Here is a 17,657-nt window from a genome sequence, read left to right as displayed (position 1 = left end):
GTGCAAATGGATCTGGGAGGCTCAATGATTTGCCAACGCTCGTATTCAGGTACGTAGGTAGAAAAATTAAAAGTCTGTCCCTGCTTATTACTGGAGGAATTGAATACAAATGCTTCAGATGTATTGGTATTGATGAGATCACATGGGCAGAGTGAGCCCAGCATTGGTTTCTGTTTATAAGCCCTGTTAGTGCATTGGAAGCAGCTCCGCTGTGGTCTACTTGCTTCGCATGAATAGTGTCCCCTGTGAGAAAAGAGTGCACAGGCGAGGCTTGTATCTGCTAGAAGTCAGTTGGTTAAAAGTGAGCTTGTACATAAAAGTTCCTCAGGGATCTTCATAGAATAGATGTGAATTGCGAGTCATGATTTAAAAATAATGGGGACATTATTTTTCACTTAAATTGTAGTGAGTCTTAGATACTTTCTCCCTCAACACTGTGGAGCAAAGACTTGAATATTTCAAGATGATAATGAAGAGGGTGGGAATAGACTGAAGTGCAATTAGATCAAATAGATACACAATTGGCACACTTTTGTCTGTTTGCATCAAATAAATAATTAGGTGGGCCTGTGTTTCATTGGGTAGTGTAGAAGATGAAGGAATTATTGTTGTAACGGAAGAGGGAGAATGAAAAGCAGGGGGCAGAGGGTTAGGGGTCAGATGGGGTTCATTTTAATTTAGACGTACAGGAAGGTAACAGGACCTCTGGCCCTTGAGCCTGTGCCATCCAATTACACCAATTAACCTGCAACCCCAGGACATTTTTGAAGGGTGGGAGGAAACCGGAGCACTCGGAGGAAACTCACGGAGATACGAGGAGAACATATAAACTCCTTAGTGACAGTGTCAGGCTTGAACCCCAGTCACGGGCTCTGCAATACCATTGTGCTAAGCAGCGACTCAGGCTTGAGCCCTTCATCAAGGTATGGAAAAATGTCACCAGGCATCTGACTAAAAGAGGAGGGGGAGTGGCTGCAAAGGTAGGAGGTGATAGGTGGAGAAGGGAGGGAGGGAACAGCCGCGATCAAGGGGAGGACGGATGGCTGGGTGAATAGAGAGGGAAGAGGGGGAGGAGAGCAGAAAGGGGAGGGGGAAATGGGGGAGAGGAGAGCAGGTTAGCAGAAACCAGAAAAGTCAATGTTAATGCCATTTAGCTGGAGAGTGGCCAGACGGAAAATCAGGTGTTGTTCCTCCATTTTACGGGTGGTCTTGGTGGGATGTGCAACTGATGTAAGACCTCAGCTTTTAATCCCATCTTGAATACTATTCTTTCACTTTGAGTGTTCTCATGGGTCGGAGATTCCTAGGAATTATGGAGGATGTTACAAAGAGACATTTAGCCCCATCCTACAATCATTTCCCCTCTCCACTTGAAAGACTCCTCCTGTGACAGAGCTTGGAGAAGAGCATCCAATTCAGGAGTCTCTTACTGGATATGTAAAGGAGTGACCTGCCCAACATAGGTGACTGTGAACAGGACCTTAATACAGTGTAGATTAACTGGAATAGAACCAATACACAAATTTGCACTGTAGCCTACTTAATTTATTACATTAAGGGGAAATCTATCAAGGACCCTCGCCATGCAGGCCATCCCCTTCACTCTGCTATCATCAGGAAGGAGGTACAGGAGCCTGCAGATAAACATCCAGCAGCCCAAGGACAGCTTCTTCCCCCCCCCCCCTCCACATCTTCAGATTTCAGAACGGACAATGAACCACAGACACTACCTCATTTCCTTTTATTTTTGTTTGTAGTTATTTATTTATTTTTAAATGTAATTTTAGAACAATATTTGCACAGTAATGGTGCTTTTGTGACAATAAATTCTGTTTTTGATTCAGTTATATTGATTTTTTTTGTTATCAACTTCAACTATTGTCAGAGTGCAGTCACAGCATCACATGAAGAGTAAAACACAAACGTCTGCAAACACCGTGTTTGAAGTAAAAACACAATTGCTGGGGAAACTCAGTACTTTATATAGCAAAGATGTTAGCATTTCACCAAGGGCTCAAACCCAAAACCCTGTTTATCAAAGGAAGGATGTTCTTGCAATGGAGGGAGTGCAGAGGCGATTCACCAGGCTGATACCTGGAATGGCAGGAATGACTTATGAGGAAAGATTGCGCAAATTGGGATTGTACTCGCTGGAGTTTAGAAGATTGAGAGGGGATCTCATAGAGACATATAAAATTCTGGCAGGACTGGATGCAGATGGGATGTTTCCAAAGATGGGAAAATCCAGAACCCGGGGCTATGGTTTGAGGATAATAGGCAAACCATTTAGGACCGAGATGAGGAGGAATTTCTTTACCCAGAGGGTGGTGAATCTGTGGAATTCATTGCCACAGAGGGCAGTAGAGGCAGGTTCATTAAATCTATTTAAGAGGGAATTAGATCTATTTCTTCAGTATAAGGGTATTAAAGGTTACGGAGAGAAGGCGGGGACGGGGTACTGAAATTTAAGATCAGCCATGATCTCGTTGAATGGCGGAGCAGGCTCGAAGGGTCGAATGACCTACTCCTGCTCCTATCTTCTATGTTTCTATGAATCTTTATCTTTTCTATATAAAGAACAGTGATGGACCTGCTGAGTTTCTCCAGTATTTTTTACATCACAGGAATTGGGGGTGGGGTAAAGAGTCTAAAATCAACAGCCAGGGTTACAGGAATAAATCTAGGAAACACTTCTACATCCAGAGGTTGGTAGAAATTATGAATTCTCAACCACAAACAACAATTGATCATTATTTTAAATCTTAACTGGATAGGTTATTAGCCAATTGACAATGGAGAAAAGGTGGATGAATAAAATCAGGTTATAATAAGCCTTGATCTGAGTGAACTGTGAGATAGGCTTGAAGCAAGGATTCCCTGTTTATCGAGAGATATGGCATGGAAACAGGCTACTTGGTCCACTCAATCTGCACTGATCTTCAGATGTCCATTTACCCTAACCATTTTTTAATTCTCCCCACATTCCCATCAATTCCTTCTTTCCCAGTTTTTACCACTTGACTATACATTAAAGTGATTTACAGCAGACAATTAACCCACCAAGAGTGATCCAGATCTCTCCCTGAATGAGCTGGCAGACGAACCTATAGAATTGAGTATAATTTTGCCCTTCAAAAGAGATTTGGACAGGAAGGGTTTAGAAAGATACGGACCAAATGCAAGCGAAAGGAACTTGCCCAGAATGCTAACTCATTGAGCGTGGAAGAGATGCATCAAAAGGCCTTTTACTTGGTGTATAACTTTATGACCAACCCCCAAGCCTTCGGGATGGTATGGGAAAATTGGTGAATGTGGTGGAAGCGCAAACACTCACAGGGAGAAGATGGGTTGGTGGACCTGTAAGACTCTGCTAACACATCACCTTTTAGTTCCTTGAGAACTTAGAAGTATCTCTCTGTGTAACCATTCTATCAATCTACATAAATTCCTTCCTCCTTGTTCATGAGATCATAAAGGCACAGCTCAGTAATTGCTGTACAGTGCCCTTCATAATGTATATTTTTGGCAGATTGAGTGGACCAAATAGCCTGTTTCCATGCCATATCTCTCGATAAACAGGGAATCCTTGCTTCAAGCCTATCTCACAGTTCACTCGGATCAAGGGTTATTATAACCTGATTTTATTCATCCACCTTTTCTCCATTGTCACATATATTTTTGGCTTTGTTTGCCCCTTTGCTCCACAGTTTTAAATTTGTAATCAAACAATTCACGTGATAAAAGTGTACATTCCACACTTTGGTTTGACCGTGTAGAAATTACAGCACTTTTTGTACATAGTCCCCTCATTTCAGGGCACCATAATATTTGGGACATTGTCGTAGAAGTGTACATAAAAAAGTAGTCTGTGATTCGTAGACATCACCAGGTGCTGAGTATCTTCTCTGGCGATGCTCCGCCAGGCCTCTACTGCACCTATCTTCAGCTCCTGCTTGTTTTGGGGGCTTGTCCCCTAAGTTTTCTCTTCAATATATGGAAGGCATGCTCAATTGAATTTAGATCAGGCAACTAACCTGCCTATTTAAGCATTTACCAGTTTTTAGTTTTGAAAACTCATTTGCTGCTTTAGAAGTCTTTTTGGGATCATCGTCTTGCCGTAGGATGAAGCGCCATCCAATGAGTTTGGAGGCATTTGCTCTAACTTGACCAAATAAGATGCTTCTATACACCTCAGAATTCGTTTTACTACTGCCATCAGCAGTTACATCATCAATGAAGATAAGTGCACCAATACCTGTGGCAGCCAAGCATTTCCAGTGCATAACACCCCCACCACTATCTTTCACAGAGGAGGTGGTATGCTTTGAGATCTTGGGCAGTTCCTTTAAGCCTCCACACTTTGCTCTTGCCATCACTCTGATACAGGTCAATATTGATCTCATCTATCCACAAGACCTTTTGCCAGAATTCTGCCGGCTCTCTTGGCAGAGCGTTATCTTCCATCCTCTTTCTGTGGCTAACTAGTGGTTAGTGCGGCCTCTTTGTTTCTGTTCAAGAAGTGGACAGGAGTCATTGACACACCCACTCCTGCCTCCTGAAGAGTGTTTCTCATCTGTTAGATGCATTTGGGGATTTTTCTTCATTATGATGAGAATTCTTCTGTCATCAACAGTGGAGATCTTCCTTGGAAAACCGGTCCCTTTGCGATTACTGACCTCACCGGTACACTCTTTCTCTTAATAATGTTCCGCCTCATAATGTTTTTTTTTTGACCTAAATTGGCACAACTCTCGTCTTCCTTGGAAAATGGCAACTGACTCCAAAGGTGATCAAAAGCTAATAAGCAAACCCGACTCTCTTATACCTGCACCAATTAAACATACCTGAGTCCTCACAAACACCTGTGAAGCCACATGTCCCAAACACTATGGGCCCCTGTAATGAGGGGAATATGTTTAAAAAGTGCTGTCATTTCTACATGGTCAAACCAAAATGTCCACAAATAACATTGAATACAATCTGGAATGTGCACTTTAATCACATGTGAATTGTTTGAATTCAAATTTATTACTGTGGAGCACTCACTTTCAGTCTTAATTCATAATTCAAGAACATTTTATTTGAAATGTCTGCACTGGTACGTTTTATTCGAGCAAGCAGAGAAAATGTTAGATCACAGCTAGGTTTATAGGACCTGGGGGAATAAACTCCTGGTACAATCAGTATTTTATGGTGTGGGGGAATGATGCAAACCAGAGTTACTCGTCGTGTGTATGGAACCTCACCTACACCATTTTAAATATGGACCCTCCTGCACATTCCCCAACGCATTCCAATACAGACCGGTTTTTTTGTGCGTGTAGAAATGGATTTTGTAGAAACAAGGATTGAGAACCAGCCAGGTCGCTAATATGCAGATCCATCGGATGCAAACTTAAACCATGTGGAAATATTTCTGATATGACTACATGTTTTGTGATTTTCACGTTTCCATAGCAAAAATTAGCACAGAAATTCGATATATTTTCAAAGTTTTAAATTGTTTTAACCGGCCACATGAAGAATCACGCAGGAGTCGGGGTGGGCGTGAATAATGATTAACAAGACATCCTTCAAGCCAATGGCTAATGCCTGTTTTCTAAGACCCTGCAATATGCATGACTTTATGCGATACCAAATGTTATTGGTCGCCCGAGATAAATAGCAGCAGACTTGCTTAAAAGCGAAGGATAACGCTGAGTGGCCGCCGAGTCAGTGTGGAGGGGGATCCTGGCTGTTTGTGCATCTCCTCTTTCTGAAAGCTGATTTCCAGCGTAAATAAGGGCAGGAAGATGGGCATGAACATCAAGGCGGAGTCAGCGACAGTCCATGCTCACGAGGTGTGACAAAATTTGACATTTTGGGACTTTCAACACAAAGCACGAACTGTTCTTTTCCAACCCCCTCTCCCGTGACTGACGATCATATCAGACCACACGAGCGGGGAATGTGTATCCCTTTACGATGCATTCTGTTAAATTAACCCCCCCCCCCCACACACACACAATGCAGAAACTGCCTTGTAAAGCGTGCTTCCTGTATTCTGCGGTGATCTCTGGGGAACCACAGCGAAGGACCAGCATCTTCGCCATACAATTGATTTTGCATCTTGCAGGGTGCGGTGGTTTGAGGGTCTTTGGGGGGAGAGGGAGGGGTTCACTCACAGGGGCACGCATTAAGGAGGATCTTTTAAAAAAAAACACTCCCCCCCCCCTTACTTTTCTGAGCATAAGTTCAAACGAGCGACAGGGACTTCGGCTCGCAGATGGAGAGCAGTGATGTAAATGAGGTGCTTGCAAATTCTTAAAAAGGGGTATTTCGAGGAAATAATTTAAGACTCCAGCGCAGTTAACGTGTTATAAGGTTAATGTGATTATGTTAACTAGACAGGCAGAGGGAGGCGGACAAAGGCTTCCCCTTTGAGGGGCTGTGAAGCAGTCCATATTAACATAAGCATTGTGAGGGCAGAGCTGCCACTTTCCGACCCAGTGGTTTCGGACTGAGCAGAAATGTCTTTTGTCATTCACTTTCACAAAACAGCCTTTTCTTCAGATCAGAATGAAAAGTCGAGTATTTTGGAATTCTGTACTGTGAGTGGCTGTTAACCATTCCTCCCCTCCGTTTCCAGTGGCCCTGCAACATTTTTCTCGAAAAATATATTTGCATTGAAAAGTCCAACTGAATTACTGGACGTCCTCATTCTTAGACCACTCCATGCATCTCCCACATGTGGAACTGATGAAATATGTCACTTCATTTTCAGAGAGGGAACCTGAATTTAAACGAGACGCTCCCGTCATCTCACTGGAAGGGAAATGTTTCAGATAACTGCGCCCACGTTCACCTGATCAGTTATTATTTGATACCAAGTAAACCCCCCCAACCACCTTCTTGGATACATTGTTTCTTTTAAATGCAACAAACGAGGAAGCTATTGAATCCCTAACGCCGCCCCGGAGCAGCGTGCGAGTGATGTTTCTTGGAACTGGTCGCCGGTCAGTGATCTTGTCGGCGTGCCGCACTGCAATGGAGAGGACACCGCAAATTCCAAGCCATCGCCAATATAAAATGAGATGGGGTGGGGGAGAGGAGGAATATTCTCTATTGTGTGTCAAGGTCGGTAGCGGGGGGGGTGGGATCGGGCTCCCAATTAGCCAACTCGCGGAGCTGGTCCTGACGTAATTGCATTGCCCGCTTGACTTTAAACAAAATCTTTTCAATGATTGCAAAAGTTTCTTTTGCATTTGATTGGGTTGATGGTTTATTCGTTCCAGTTGTAGGATCATGAATGCCCACCCCTGGAGGGAGGACTGCAACGATTGCAACAAAGACACATTTGGGGCTACCTGCTTTCGGGGAGGACACGAGTAAGGCGGATCCGAAATAACACTTATCTATCCAAAAACTCCGAGGCTGGAGGGGTGGTGGGGCATAAATCGGTCATTCACTCGTCGTAGAACGGCCCCGGTGAAGTGGCAACACTCGTGGCTCGCATGTGCTTGCGGCTATCGTGGGGAGAGGTCGTTCGTGTCAGGGACGGCAGCGTTTGATTTGTCTGCCGGCTGGGAACAGCGGCGGCTCCTCGACCGGCAGCTGATCATTGCATTTCACCTGATCAGGATGTGGGCAAATTCACATGAGCAACGGGGACGAAGAAACCAACAACATAAAATCTGTAGTTGAAGTCAAAGCACAAAGTCCGGGAGAATCTCAGCAGGTCCGATTTGATGCCTTTCCTATTGACCGTTAATTATAGTAGATCAAGATTTGGGGGAGAAAGGTTCGAGTCTTTGTTTTAAAAGATTTATTCCCAGCAGCTACTCTCTATGAAAATAAACGTCTCTTGCTGCAGGTCGCATTGTTTCATTGTTCGAGAGTAGTAAACGGGAGCGGGGGTGGTGGAGGGGGGAGAGAAGGAGGATCCCATTCACTCGGAGCTGCCTCTGCTCCCTCCCCACCCACCCCCCCTCCCCGGCGAAGGAGCAGGGCCAATGAGGCAGCGCGCCGCTTAACCTCTGCCCGCCGACCTCGCCGTGTGTGCCTGATGTCATGGGGCCGTACAGCTCGGCGGCGCTGCCGGGGCTCGGGCTGAAGGAGGGCGCGGTGAGACGGTGCTGAAAGCGGGCAGGCAGGCCAGCGAGCCAGCCGGTCTTCCAGAGAGAGGGGGGGGGGGAGGGGAGGGGAGGGGGGGTGGGGGGAGAGGGAAGGAAGCCGGGCGGAGCCGAGCGTTGCTGCCGGCCAGGGAGGGAGGGATTGGGGGGGCTAAAAAAAATAACACAAAGAAAACCCAGGCCACCTCCACAAGCCGGCTGTGGGTGCCCAGTCGTGCTGCGATCGCTGCTGCCCCACTCCCCGCACCGGCGGAGGCACACCGGGTCCCAAGAGCCGGCCACGGCTCGGCCTCGCTCCCGGGTGCCTCTCCCTCTCTCTTGCGTTCCTTCGATCCCACTCCAGCTTTTGCTCTGTCTCTCTCCTTCCCTCCCCACCCCCTCCTCCTCCTCCACCACTACCCCCCACCCCCTCCCTCTTTCCCTATACCCTCCCCTCCCGATTGCTTTTGTCTGATTCCTTCCTGCTTCTCTCGGGCTCAGCCTCTCTCTTCCCCTCTCTCTCTCTCTCTCTTTCTTTCTCTTCCCCCCCCCTCTCTCACTCTTCCCCCCCCCCCTTTAATAAAAGATGCCGAGCTCGCTTTTCGCCGACATGGAGCGGAACTCCGGCGGTGGTAACAACAGCAACAACGGCGGCGGAACCGGGGAAACGCTGGATGACCAGAGAGCGCTGCAAATCGCCCTGGATCAGCTCTCGTTGCTCGGGCTGGACAACGACGAGAGCTCCATTTACGACAACGAGCCGAGGAAGAAGAGCGTCAACATGACCGAGTGCGTCCCCGTGCCGAGCTCGGAACACGTCGCGGAGATCGTGGGGAGACAAGGTACCGACAAGGCAGGGTCCGTGGCCCTGCATCCCTCCCGTGTTTTTAAAATGTTGCATTTTGGCTGTGACCCCCCCCCCCCCCCCCCCCAACTGATGTCCCTCGACTACGGGTAGTAGCGCAGCTTTGGAACGTTCGATACAATGTATCCATCCTGGGACAATGTATCTATTTTATTCTGGGTAGCTTCCAGTTTGTGGGCTCCTCGCATCCGACACCATGTATCATTCCAGAGAAGAGGCGAGATCTCCAATAATTGCAGCCTCTGCTGAACCTCCACCAATTCTATTCTACACCCCATTCCAAGCCCCTCTTTACAGCGTCTTTTGTTTGAATTCGACAGCACATTTTGACCACGGAAAGGGCTGTGAAGGGGAGAGAGTGTTTGCAGCGGAAATCTTGCACACTGCTTTCGGACTGTTGGCTCGAACACACACACACACTCCCCACCCCCTTTTCCTCGAGTAACTGATGACAAAGGAGAGTGCAGACATGCGAGAGGAGCGCATTGTGCGGGGAGAAGCGCCTGGGACCGAGCTGCGTCCTTCTCGTCTGCTTTGTTGTAGGGTCACTAAACGATGAGATTTGTGTGTTTTTTTGGTCTCTCCCTTGTTCTCAAGGTTGCAAAATCAAAGCTTTGCGGGCGAAGACCAACACCTACATCAAGACTCCGGTGCGTGGGGAGGAGCCAGTGTTCGTCGTGACCGGTCGCAAGGAGGACGTAGCCATGGCCAGGCGAGAGATCATCTCGGCGGCCGAGCACTTCTCCATGATCCGAGCGTCTCGCAACAAGAACACGGCGCTGAACGGCGCGGCGCCGGGTCCGCCCAACCTCCCGGGTCAGACGACCATCCAAGTGCGGGTGCCTTACCGGGTGGTGGGGCTGGTGGTGGGGCCGAAAGGGGCGACCATCAAACGCATCCAGCAGCAGACCCACACCTACATCGTCACCCCGAGCCGGGACAAGGAGCCGGTGTTCGAGGTGACCGGCATGCCGGAGAATGTGGACCGGGCGCGGGAGGAGATTGAGGCTCACATCGCCATGCGGACCGGAGGTCTGATCGAGCTGACGGACGAGAACGATTTCCACGCCAACGGCACCGACGTGGGCTTCGAGCTGAACGGGGCGGGCAGCCTGTGGAGCAAACCCACCCCCGGTCGCAAGCCCTTCTGCAGCTACCGCAATGACAGCTCCAGTTCGCTGGGCAGCGCCTCCACCGACTCCTACTTCGGGACGGCCGCTCGCCTGGCCGATTACAGCCCCCCCGCCGCGCACTTCGCCTCCAACGGGGGCCACGCCAATGGTTTCGCTTACGGCGACCCTCTGCCCGCCGATGGCGAGCGGGACCTGAGCTTCGACCCGGCTCCCGCTCCTCCGCCCTCCGCCCTGCTCTGGTCCCAGTTCGAACGCCCCCCCGCCGCTGCCAACGGGGTCTACCCCAGCGCCGCGTCCACCAACGGCGCGTCCCCCGCGCCGCGGCGAGCCAACGGGGTGGGCTCCGGCGCCGCCCCCCCCCGCCTCTCGCCCCCGCCGCCGCCGCCCCCCCCTCCTCCTCCTCCCCCCCCACCCCCGCTGCCGGCCAACGGCGTCCCCGACCCCCACCCGCTGGCGCGCCGGGTGCGCAGCGACCCGCTCAGCGGCTTGGCCTCACCCATCGGCTTGGTGCCCTTCCCCGGGGGCGGAGGTGCCGCGGCTGCCTCGCTGCTCCCCGGCGCCCACCTCGCTGGCGGGGTGCTGGCCGAAGCCGGCGGCGGCTCTTGCTCCTCCTCCACCTCCTCGTCCTCGTCGTCCTCCTCCTCCTCGTCCAGCATGAGGAGGAAGGGCAGCCGCGACTGCCTGATGTGTTTGGAGAGCGAAGTGATCGCTGCCCTGGTCCCCTGCGGCCACAATCTCTTCTGCATGGATTGTGCCAACCGCATCTGTGAGAACAACCAGCCCGAATGTCCTGTGTGTGGTAAAGCTGTTACTCAGGCGATACGTATATTTTCTTAGAACAAAAAATGCAAACAAGAAAACACCTTTGTAATATTTGCATCCTGCAAAGTTAGCAAAAAAAACCTTACATTAAACATATCGCGTTTATTCTGTGAAATCCGCAGGTTTAAGATGACTCTAAAGCAGAATTGCATTACAGATTGAAGTATTTTATTCTTTTTTGACTTGAAAAATTATATTTCGTATGGCAGATGTTTACAAGTATTTTAATTTAATTTCAGTGAAACTTTTTTGTAGCTGGGTTTAAAAAAAACTTTTTTTTATTTTCGAATGGCCTTTTAACTGGGGGGCGCCACGAACACTGTATGGTTTTGTTAATCACACCACACTCTTGCCTGACTCCCGAGACCACGCCGAGCAGTATTCAGGAGGGAGATTAGGGGGGGGGGGGGGGGGGGTCTGGGCAAGCAAAAGTGAGAGACTTTAAAAAGTAAACCCGCTTCACCCAGCATATTTTCTAGTCAATGGATATAAAACATATTTTATTCTATATTATTACGAAAATGAAATTATAAAAGTAGCAAAAATCAATGAAAGGAAACAGTTAAGCTTTCTAACATTTGTATAAGTAGGATCCAGTGAAAATTACAGATTCTGTTGCACCACCTATAGTTTTTAGTATTTCTATTTTAATACATTTGTTTACCACTTGTTTATGTATATGTAGGTGAAGTTACTTGATCGTAAATGTACTTTATTGAGCAAAGTTTAAAAACGAAATATATTTTATTTTATGATAAAGGGCCTTTAACCTCATGGTCAAATATTAATATTATATTTGCTGAGACAAGAATTGAAATTGTATCAAGAGTTTTATTTTTCTGACATTTAAAGTTCTACATAATAAAGGTAAAACTTAAGTAATGGGTGCTACTTCACGTTTTTTTAAGTATTTCTATATAAATAAAATTGGTACATGGAATCAATCATTCTCGAAGCATCTGTTGGTCTTGATGTACTACACACACTTGAGGGGGTGCTGGGAGCCAAATGGCATGGAGTTGCTGGAGGAAAGCAACAAATCTCTTCAAAGTAAGCAATTTGTGAATAGGTTTAATGAGATGACAACAGGAGATGATGTTTGCATCAGTACAAAGTACCTGATTATGTATGCACACTATAGATCTATTTAAAAAAATCTGTATTATAGTCATGCTAAGATACTGTGAATAAAATAGTGTACAACAGCTACATTAATAGTTGGTGCATGTGCTGTTTGGCTTGTAGTTCAGACTGTTTAATTTGCAATAAATGCCGATTGAATTATTTTTAAATGATTGTGGATTTTTCGGAGGAATTGGGTAGGGGAGTTACAATTAACTTTTTTTTAAAAAAACCCTCATTCTTAACTGCTCTGTGAATGTAATAGATCCAAGATAATTTGGTGTGGGGTTCTGAAATGGCTTTGGGTCTCTGGGTATCCAGACTCACAGACGTACACTCCAGCTGTCGTGACAATAATGGACCATAGCAGACTTGGCCTTATGTGGCTCCTGCTTTAATGAATTGGAAACGTTTCCTTTTCACTAGCCTTGCATGACCTGTCTTCTGTTACAGTGAGATTTTTTTTTTAGCTGGACCCTTTCCAGATAGCATGAGGCTACAGCTGCTTTTGTAAAGCCAAGTACTATTTAGGTGTGGTTTGAATCGAAGCTCAGACGGGAAAAGTTTCTGAAACAGCAGTGCAGATGTTCTAAGGGGAAGAATTTTTAAAACAAAACACTTTTTTCTGTCAACTGAACTGGTGAGAACTGGATTCAGCCACATATGCAGATCTTTATGGTATTCAAAGTGCTGACTGCAGGTAAGAGTTTTTACTACTCTGCAGTGGGGAAATACTCATTTCACTTTCGGTGGGGGGGGGCAGTGAAATTGTGGAACAAAACTTAACTGCGTTTTCAAGCATTTGCTGGTTCTGTGAAACAGGATCCAATAGGCTTACACAAGTAATGTAATGGATAACATTAATTTACAGCAGATGGTTATTTCAATGGAAACATCCAAATCATTGCAATTACTTCACAGCCCTTAAAACTGGAATTCAAGGATTTTGTATGTGGTTATCACGGTGGGCATTCCGAAATCAGTGCATCGTGCAGCTCTCGGGTTGTGAGGGTTTTTAAAGAGAATTCATCTTACTAAACAGGAACAGTTACAGAGAGAGAGAGAGAGCCCTTTTACACTTAATATCCAAAACCCATTGGTGAACGTAGAAAGCCAGGAATGAATGAAATTATACTTCCAATATTAGTTTTATTGTAGACTTAAGAAAGTTTTGTTTGTTTTCCTGAATGCTTGTAGCAAGCTATTAATAATTTTTCATTATATTACTTAGGGTGCATGGTTAACGTAGCAGTTGGTGCAGTGCTATTACAGTACCAGCGACCCGGGTTCGGATCTGGCGCTGTCTGTAAGGAGTTTGTACGTTCTCCCTGTATCTGCTTGGGTTTTGTCCGGATGCTCTGGTTTCCTCCCACCTTTCAAAAACCATATGGGTTTTTATTTAGGTTAATTTGGGTGGGCACAGGCTTGTGGGCCAGAAGGGCAGTATGTCCAAATTTAAAAAAAAATAAAATCACTTGTGGAAACTGTACTATGTATTATTATAAGATTCCTTCGCTTGAAGATAATTGACTGCCTTGTTAAACCTTAAATCAAATGTCTTCATTTGGGCAGTATGTCCAAATTTTTTTAAATAAAATCACTTGTGGAAACTGTACTATGTATTATTATAAGATTCCTTCACTTGAAGAGAATTGACTGCCTTGTTAAACCTTAAATGTCTTCATTTGCTTATATTATGTCTCAAAACCTTAAATGAAGGGAGATATCAAAATGTACAACCTATGAACAAAAAATTATATTTAAAGGGTGGATTATTTTGCACTGTTTAGGAATCAGGGATGGCCAACCTTTTAATACAGCAACAGGCCATTTTGGCCCATGAGTCCATGCCGCCCAATGAACCTACACCCCTGGTTTGTACTCGTGGGCTGAAATGGCCTGTGTACCCTGCTGTATGTCTAAATTAAAAATTAAATGGTTGGCCACCCCTAGGTTTAGCTGGTGCTTGCTTTGAACATCACTAATTGGTAAAGTCACGTAAAACAATTTGCTGTTGGAATGTAGATAGATGCAGGCATTAGTTTGGAATTAATTGCATTTCATTGTGACTTTGTTTTACTTTGTTTACATCCCAGTTTATTGGTGTCTGGCATGTGGCTACGTCTCCAGCCAATTACCAGAGAGTGACTCTGAGGTCTCTCTGCTTCTGATAATTTCTTTGTGGTCACCTGTCTGTATAGTGGGTATATATCTGCGTCCTGTGCTGTGGGGCAGCAGTATGATTGTACAGACGTACGATCTTTGGGTTTGTTTCCCCACACAACTAGTAGACCTGCCGCTTCACAGCGCCAGAGACCTAGATTCAGTCCTGACCTTGGTTACTGCTTGCCTGTTCTCCCTGCATCTGCGTGGGTTTCCTCCCAAAGTCATACAGATTTGTAGGTTTAATGGTCACTTTAAATTGTCCCGAGTGTGTAGATTAGAGATAGAATATAGGGAGGAGGGGAGGTGATGTCATAATGGGATTCATGCTAGCAGATGGTTAGCAGTATCTCAGTGGGCTGAAGGGCCTGTTTCCGTGTTGCGTTTCTCTAATTGGCTCATCATTTGGTTGAACATGCGCCTCTGTTCATTGTCAGTGATAATGCTGAGTGTGACAGGGAAGGCACAATCTGTCACCTTTGTACATCACCCATAACACAGCATAATCTACCCAAGCCACTTTCCAGGTCAGCACCTAAAAGCAAGAGAGAGGTTAAGGAAGAAAAACTTTTGTTCTGGGCAAAAGGTTGTGTGTCCCTTGAAATAGCATTTGGTCACTGGGGGATCTTCCTGGACCCAGCCAACTAGGGACCTTTGAATGATTCAGTTCAGTATAAACTAGCAACCAAACTCCATATGGCTTGGGCCCCTACCAGATGGTGCAATTATTCCCCAGGCCATAGGAACTTCATTATAGAGTTTATGACAAACATATTGACATAAACTAACAATAACTCTTGCTTGCCAGGAGGCAATAAGATGATGAATTTCTCATTTGCACAAGTACCAGGTTATTGTTCATTTGTTTCTGACAGAAAGGTGACTGACCGTGCTGGCTGTAAATTTGAAGCTGGTTCAGAAAGCATTTCATCGCAATGAGTTAAAAAGAAAACAAGGAGAGGGAGGGAGTGGCAGGGCATCCCTTTCAAAAAGCTATTGCAAGCACGGAGCTCTGATTGCCCTCCGGCCTCACAATAAGATTCACCATCAATTTGTAATTAATCTGCCACCCAATTTAATTTAGAGCCGTCATCCCACCCTCATTTGTCAGATTAGAGCCCTGCCTCTCTGCTCAAGCAAGTGCAGTGCATGAACATAGTTTGTGACTTCTTGGCTCTGTAATTTTCATCTATGACCCAGATTAGGTTGTAGCTTGGTCCAATTGGCAGACACAAGCCTCTGGATGAAGCTTGTGCATAAACATGTATAGTATTTAACAGTTCCAGGGCTGCCAGGGGCACTGTTTTTATGTCAACAATAACAATACGCGATAATTATAGTTACTGATTGTGACATTGAGTATCGAATAACTGAACCCAAATGTTTATTATTATAAATGTTTACATACACAGCGTGTTGATAATAAACAAGGTAATATAAGGAGACGAGAAACCCGGATGTGAATGTGACGTTGCAACTGGGCATCTCTCCAGATGGTGAGTGGCCAGACTCCAGTCAAATTTCCTTGGCATTGGACTAAACTGAAGACCAGCCCTTGAAGCAGCAGAGAGAGAGAGGGACAGAAGGAACTTGGCAGGATTGTCAGCACTGGTCACACTTCAGTAAGTCCTACTGGGGGCCTAGCGCTGGCAAGGATAATGAAGCTCTGCATTCGCCTGCCTGGAGCTTTAGGATATGTGAGTGATCTTGGAAAAGCTTGAACGTCATACAATTGATTGACGCTGAAAGAAATGTGTTTTAATAGGCTGGAAGAGAAAATAAAGCACTGTCTTGTCCTATACAGCAGTCAAGGCTGAATTGTCTGGAAGATTGGTGCTTAAAGTTTAAAGTACAGTATTCTCAAATGGTGGGGGGGGGGGGGGGGGGTGGGAGAAAGTGAAGCCTTACATTCACTTTTAATGAATTGTAGTGCATTTTATTTCAGATTATTCCCGTGGGGAGGAAATTTTGTTGCTGGTTTGAGGTTTTTTTTAGTATTGCACATGGAAATGGGGATCAGGTCACAGTTATTTCTGTCTGCAACAAGGCGTATAATCTCAGTTGGTCAGGAGCTCAGCTTGAGTTGTCCCTGTTCAGTCACCCCACCCCCGCCAAATGGCATATTTTTTTCCCCAGAAAAAGGGTGACGGTGAATGGAAGTATTGCTCCAAGAAAATTCCCGGTATTGCAACTTGAATGGAGACATGTAGTTATCAATACAAGCCTAAAATATTTTTGACTGCAGTGACGCTTTTCTTGATTAGCAACCTGACCCACCAGTTGTCCCAAGGGAAGATTGCCCCTTCCTTAGCTGCAATCAATTATCAACAGGTTAAAGAGGATTTCTTTAACATTTTTTTTCCTGAGTATTTGTCACCTCTTGGAAACATTGACTACTTAATGCACTATTCCCACTGATAAGAACATCAGAAATAAGAGCAGGAGTCGGTCATCCAACCCTGTTGTGCCATTCAGGGAGATAGATGATGGCTGATTGATGATGGGCTCATCTCCAACTTCCTGTCGTTTACTATGTAAAAAATCTATCCAACCTTGTCTTAGATATGTTTAATTGAGGTCGCCTCCACTGCTTCAATGGGCAGCAAATTCCATTGATTCACCACCTTAGAAAAGCAGTTCCTCATCTGTCCTAAATCTACTAACCTGAATTTTGAGGCTTCATTCCCTAGTTCTGGTCTCCCCCTCTATCTTATCTATGCCTTTTATAATTTTAATTTATAAAATCCCCCTCATTCTTCTAAATTCCAGTGAGTACAACCTCATGAGAATCGATCTCCCCTCATAGATTAATTCCCTCATGACTAAAATCAACCTGGTGAACCTCCTCTGGCACAAGCACTCCCAAGTCCCGCATGGGTAGCATGCTGCAATTGCTCGCTCTTTAATAATCTTCCATTTTTCTTTCCAAAATGGATAACCTCAAATTTACCAACATTGTACTCCATCTGCCAGACCTTGGCCACTCATTTAACCCATCTCTATCTGTCTGAAGACTCTGTATCCTCTGTGCAATTTGCTTTTCCACTCAAATTGTTAATTGAGTTATCTCACTGGTTTGTGAGAGCAACTGTGCCTGAATTTGCTGCAATTTTTCCAATATGGTGGTTAGCATAGCGGTTACTATGGGAACACTTACAGTGCCCATGACCCGGGTTTGAATCTGGTGGTGTTAGTAAGGAGCTTGTACGTTCTCCCTGTTCCCTCCGGGGCCTCCGGTTTCCTCCCACCATTCAAAAGCTGTACCGGGGGTTGGAGGATGTAATTGGGCAGCGTGGGCCAAAAGGAAGGGCCTGTTAACGTGCTGCATGTCTACATTTTAAAAAAAAATGACACCAGGCCATCAGTACTTCATTACGTGTCACTGCTTGGATGTCCCAGGATCCAAAAGGTGAACTGGGGTGAATCTGGTTGGAATCAGGAGTTTTAATTGCTGCCAACAAC

General features: G+C 45.9%; 1 protein-coding gene across 1 annotated transcript; it reads left to right on the top strand.

Moving 5' to 3' along the window:
• Positions 1–8,034: 8,034 nt before the first annotated feature.
• Positions 8,035–11,321, top strand: mex3b (mex-3 RNA binding family member B). The gene is made up of 3 exons (XM_069912203.1): positions 8,035–8,103; positions 8,677–8,932; positions 9,553–11,321. Exons 1-3 carry the CDS (start codon positions 8,050–8,052, stop codon positions 10,923–10,925), a joined length of 1,683 nt encoding a protein of 560 aa, XP_069768304.1. The 5' UTR covers positions 8,035–8,049; the 3' UTR covers positions 10,926–11,321.
• The last annotated feature ends 6,336 nt before the right edge of the window (positions 11,322–17,657 follow it).

The sequence above is a fragment of the Narcine bancroftii genome, chromosome 14 (genome assembly GCF_036971445.1).
Source record: "Narcine bancroftii isolate sNarBan1 chromosome 14, sNarBan1.hap1, whole genome shotgun sequence".
Taxonomy (NCBI): domain Eukaryota; kingdom Metazoa; phylum Chordata; class Chondrichthyes; order Torpediniformes; family Narcinidae; genus Narcine; species Narcine bancroftii.
Note: the sequence above shows the minus strand (reverse complement) of the source record. Positions and strands in the feature narration are given on the sequence as shown.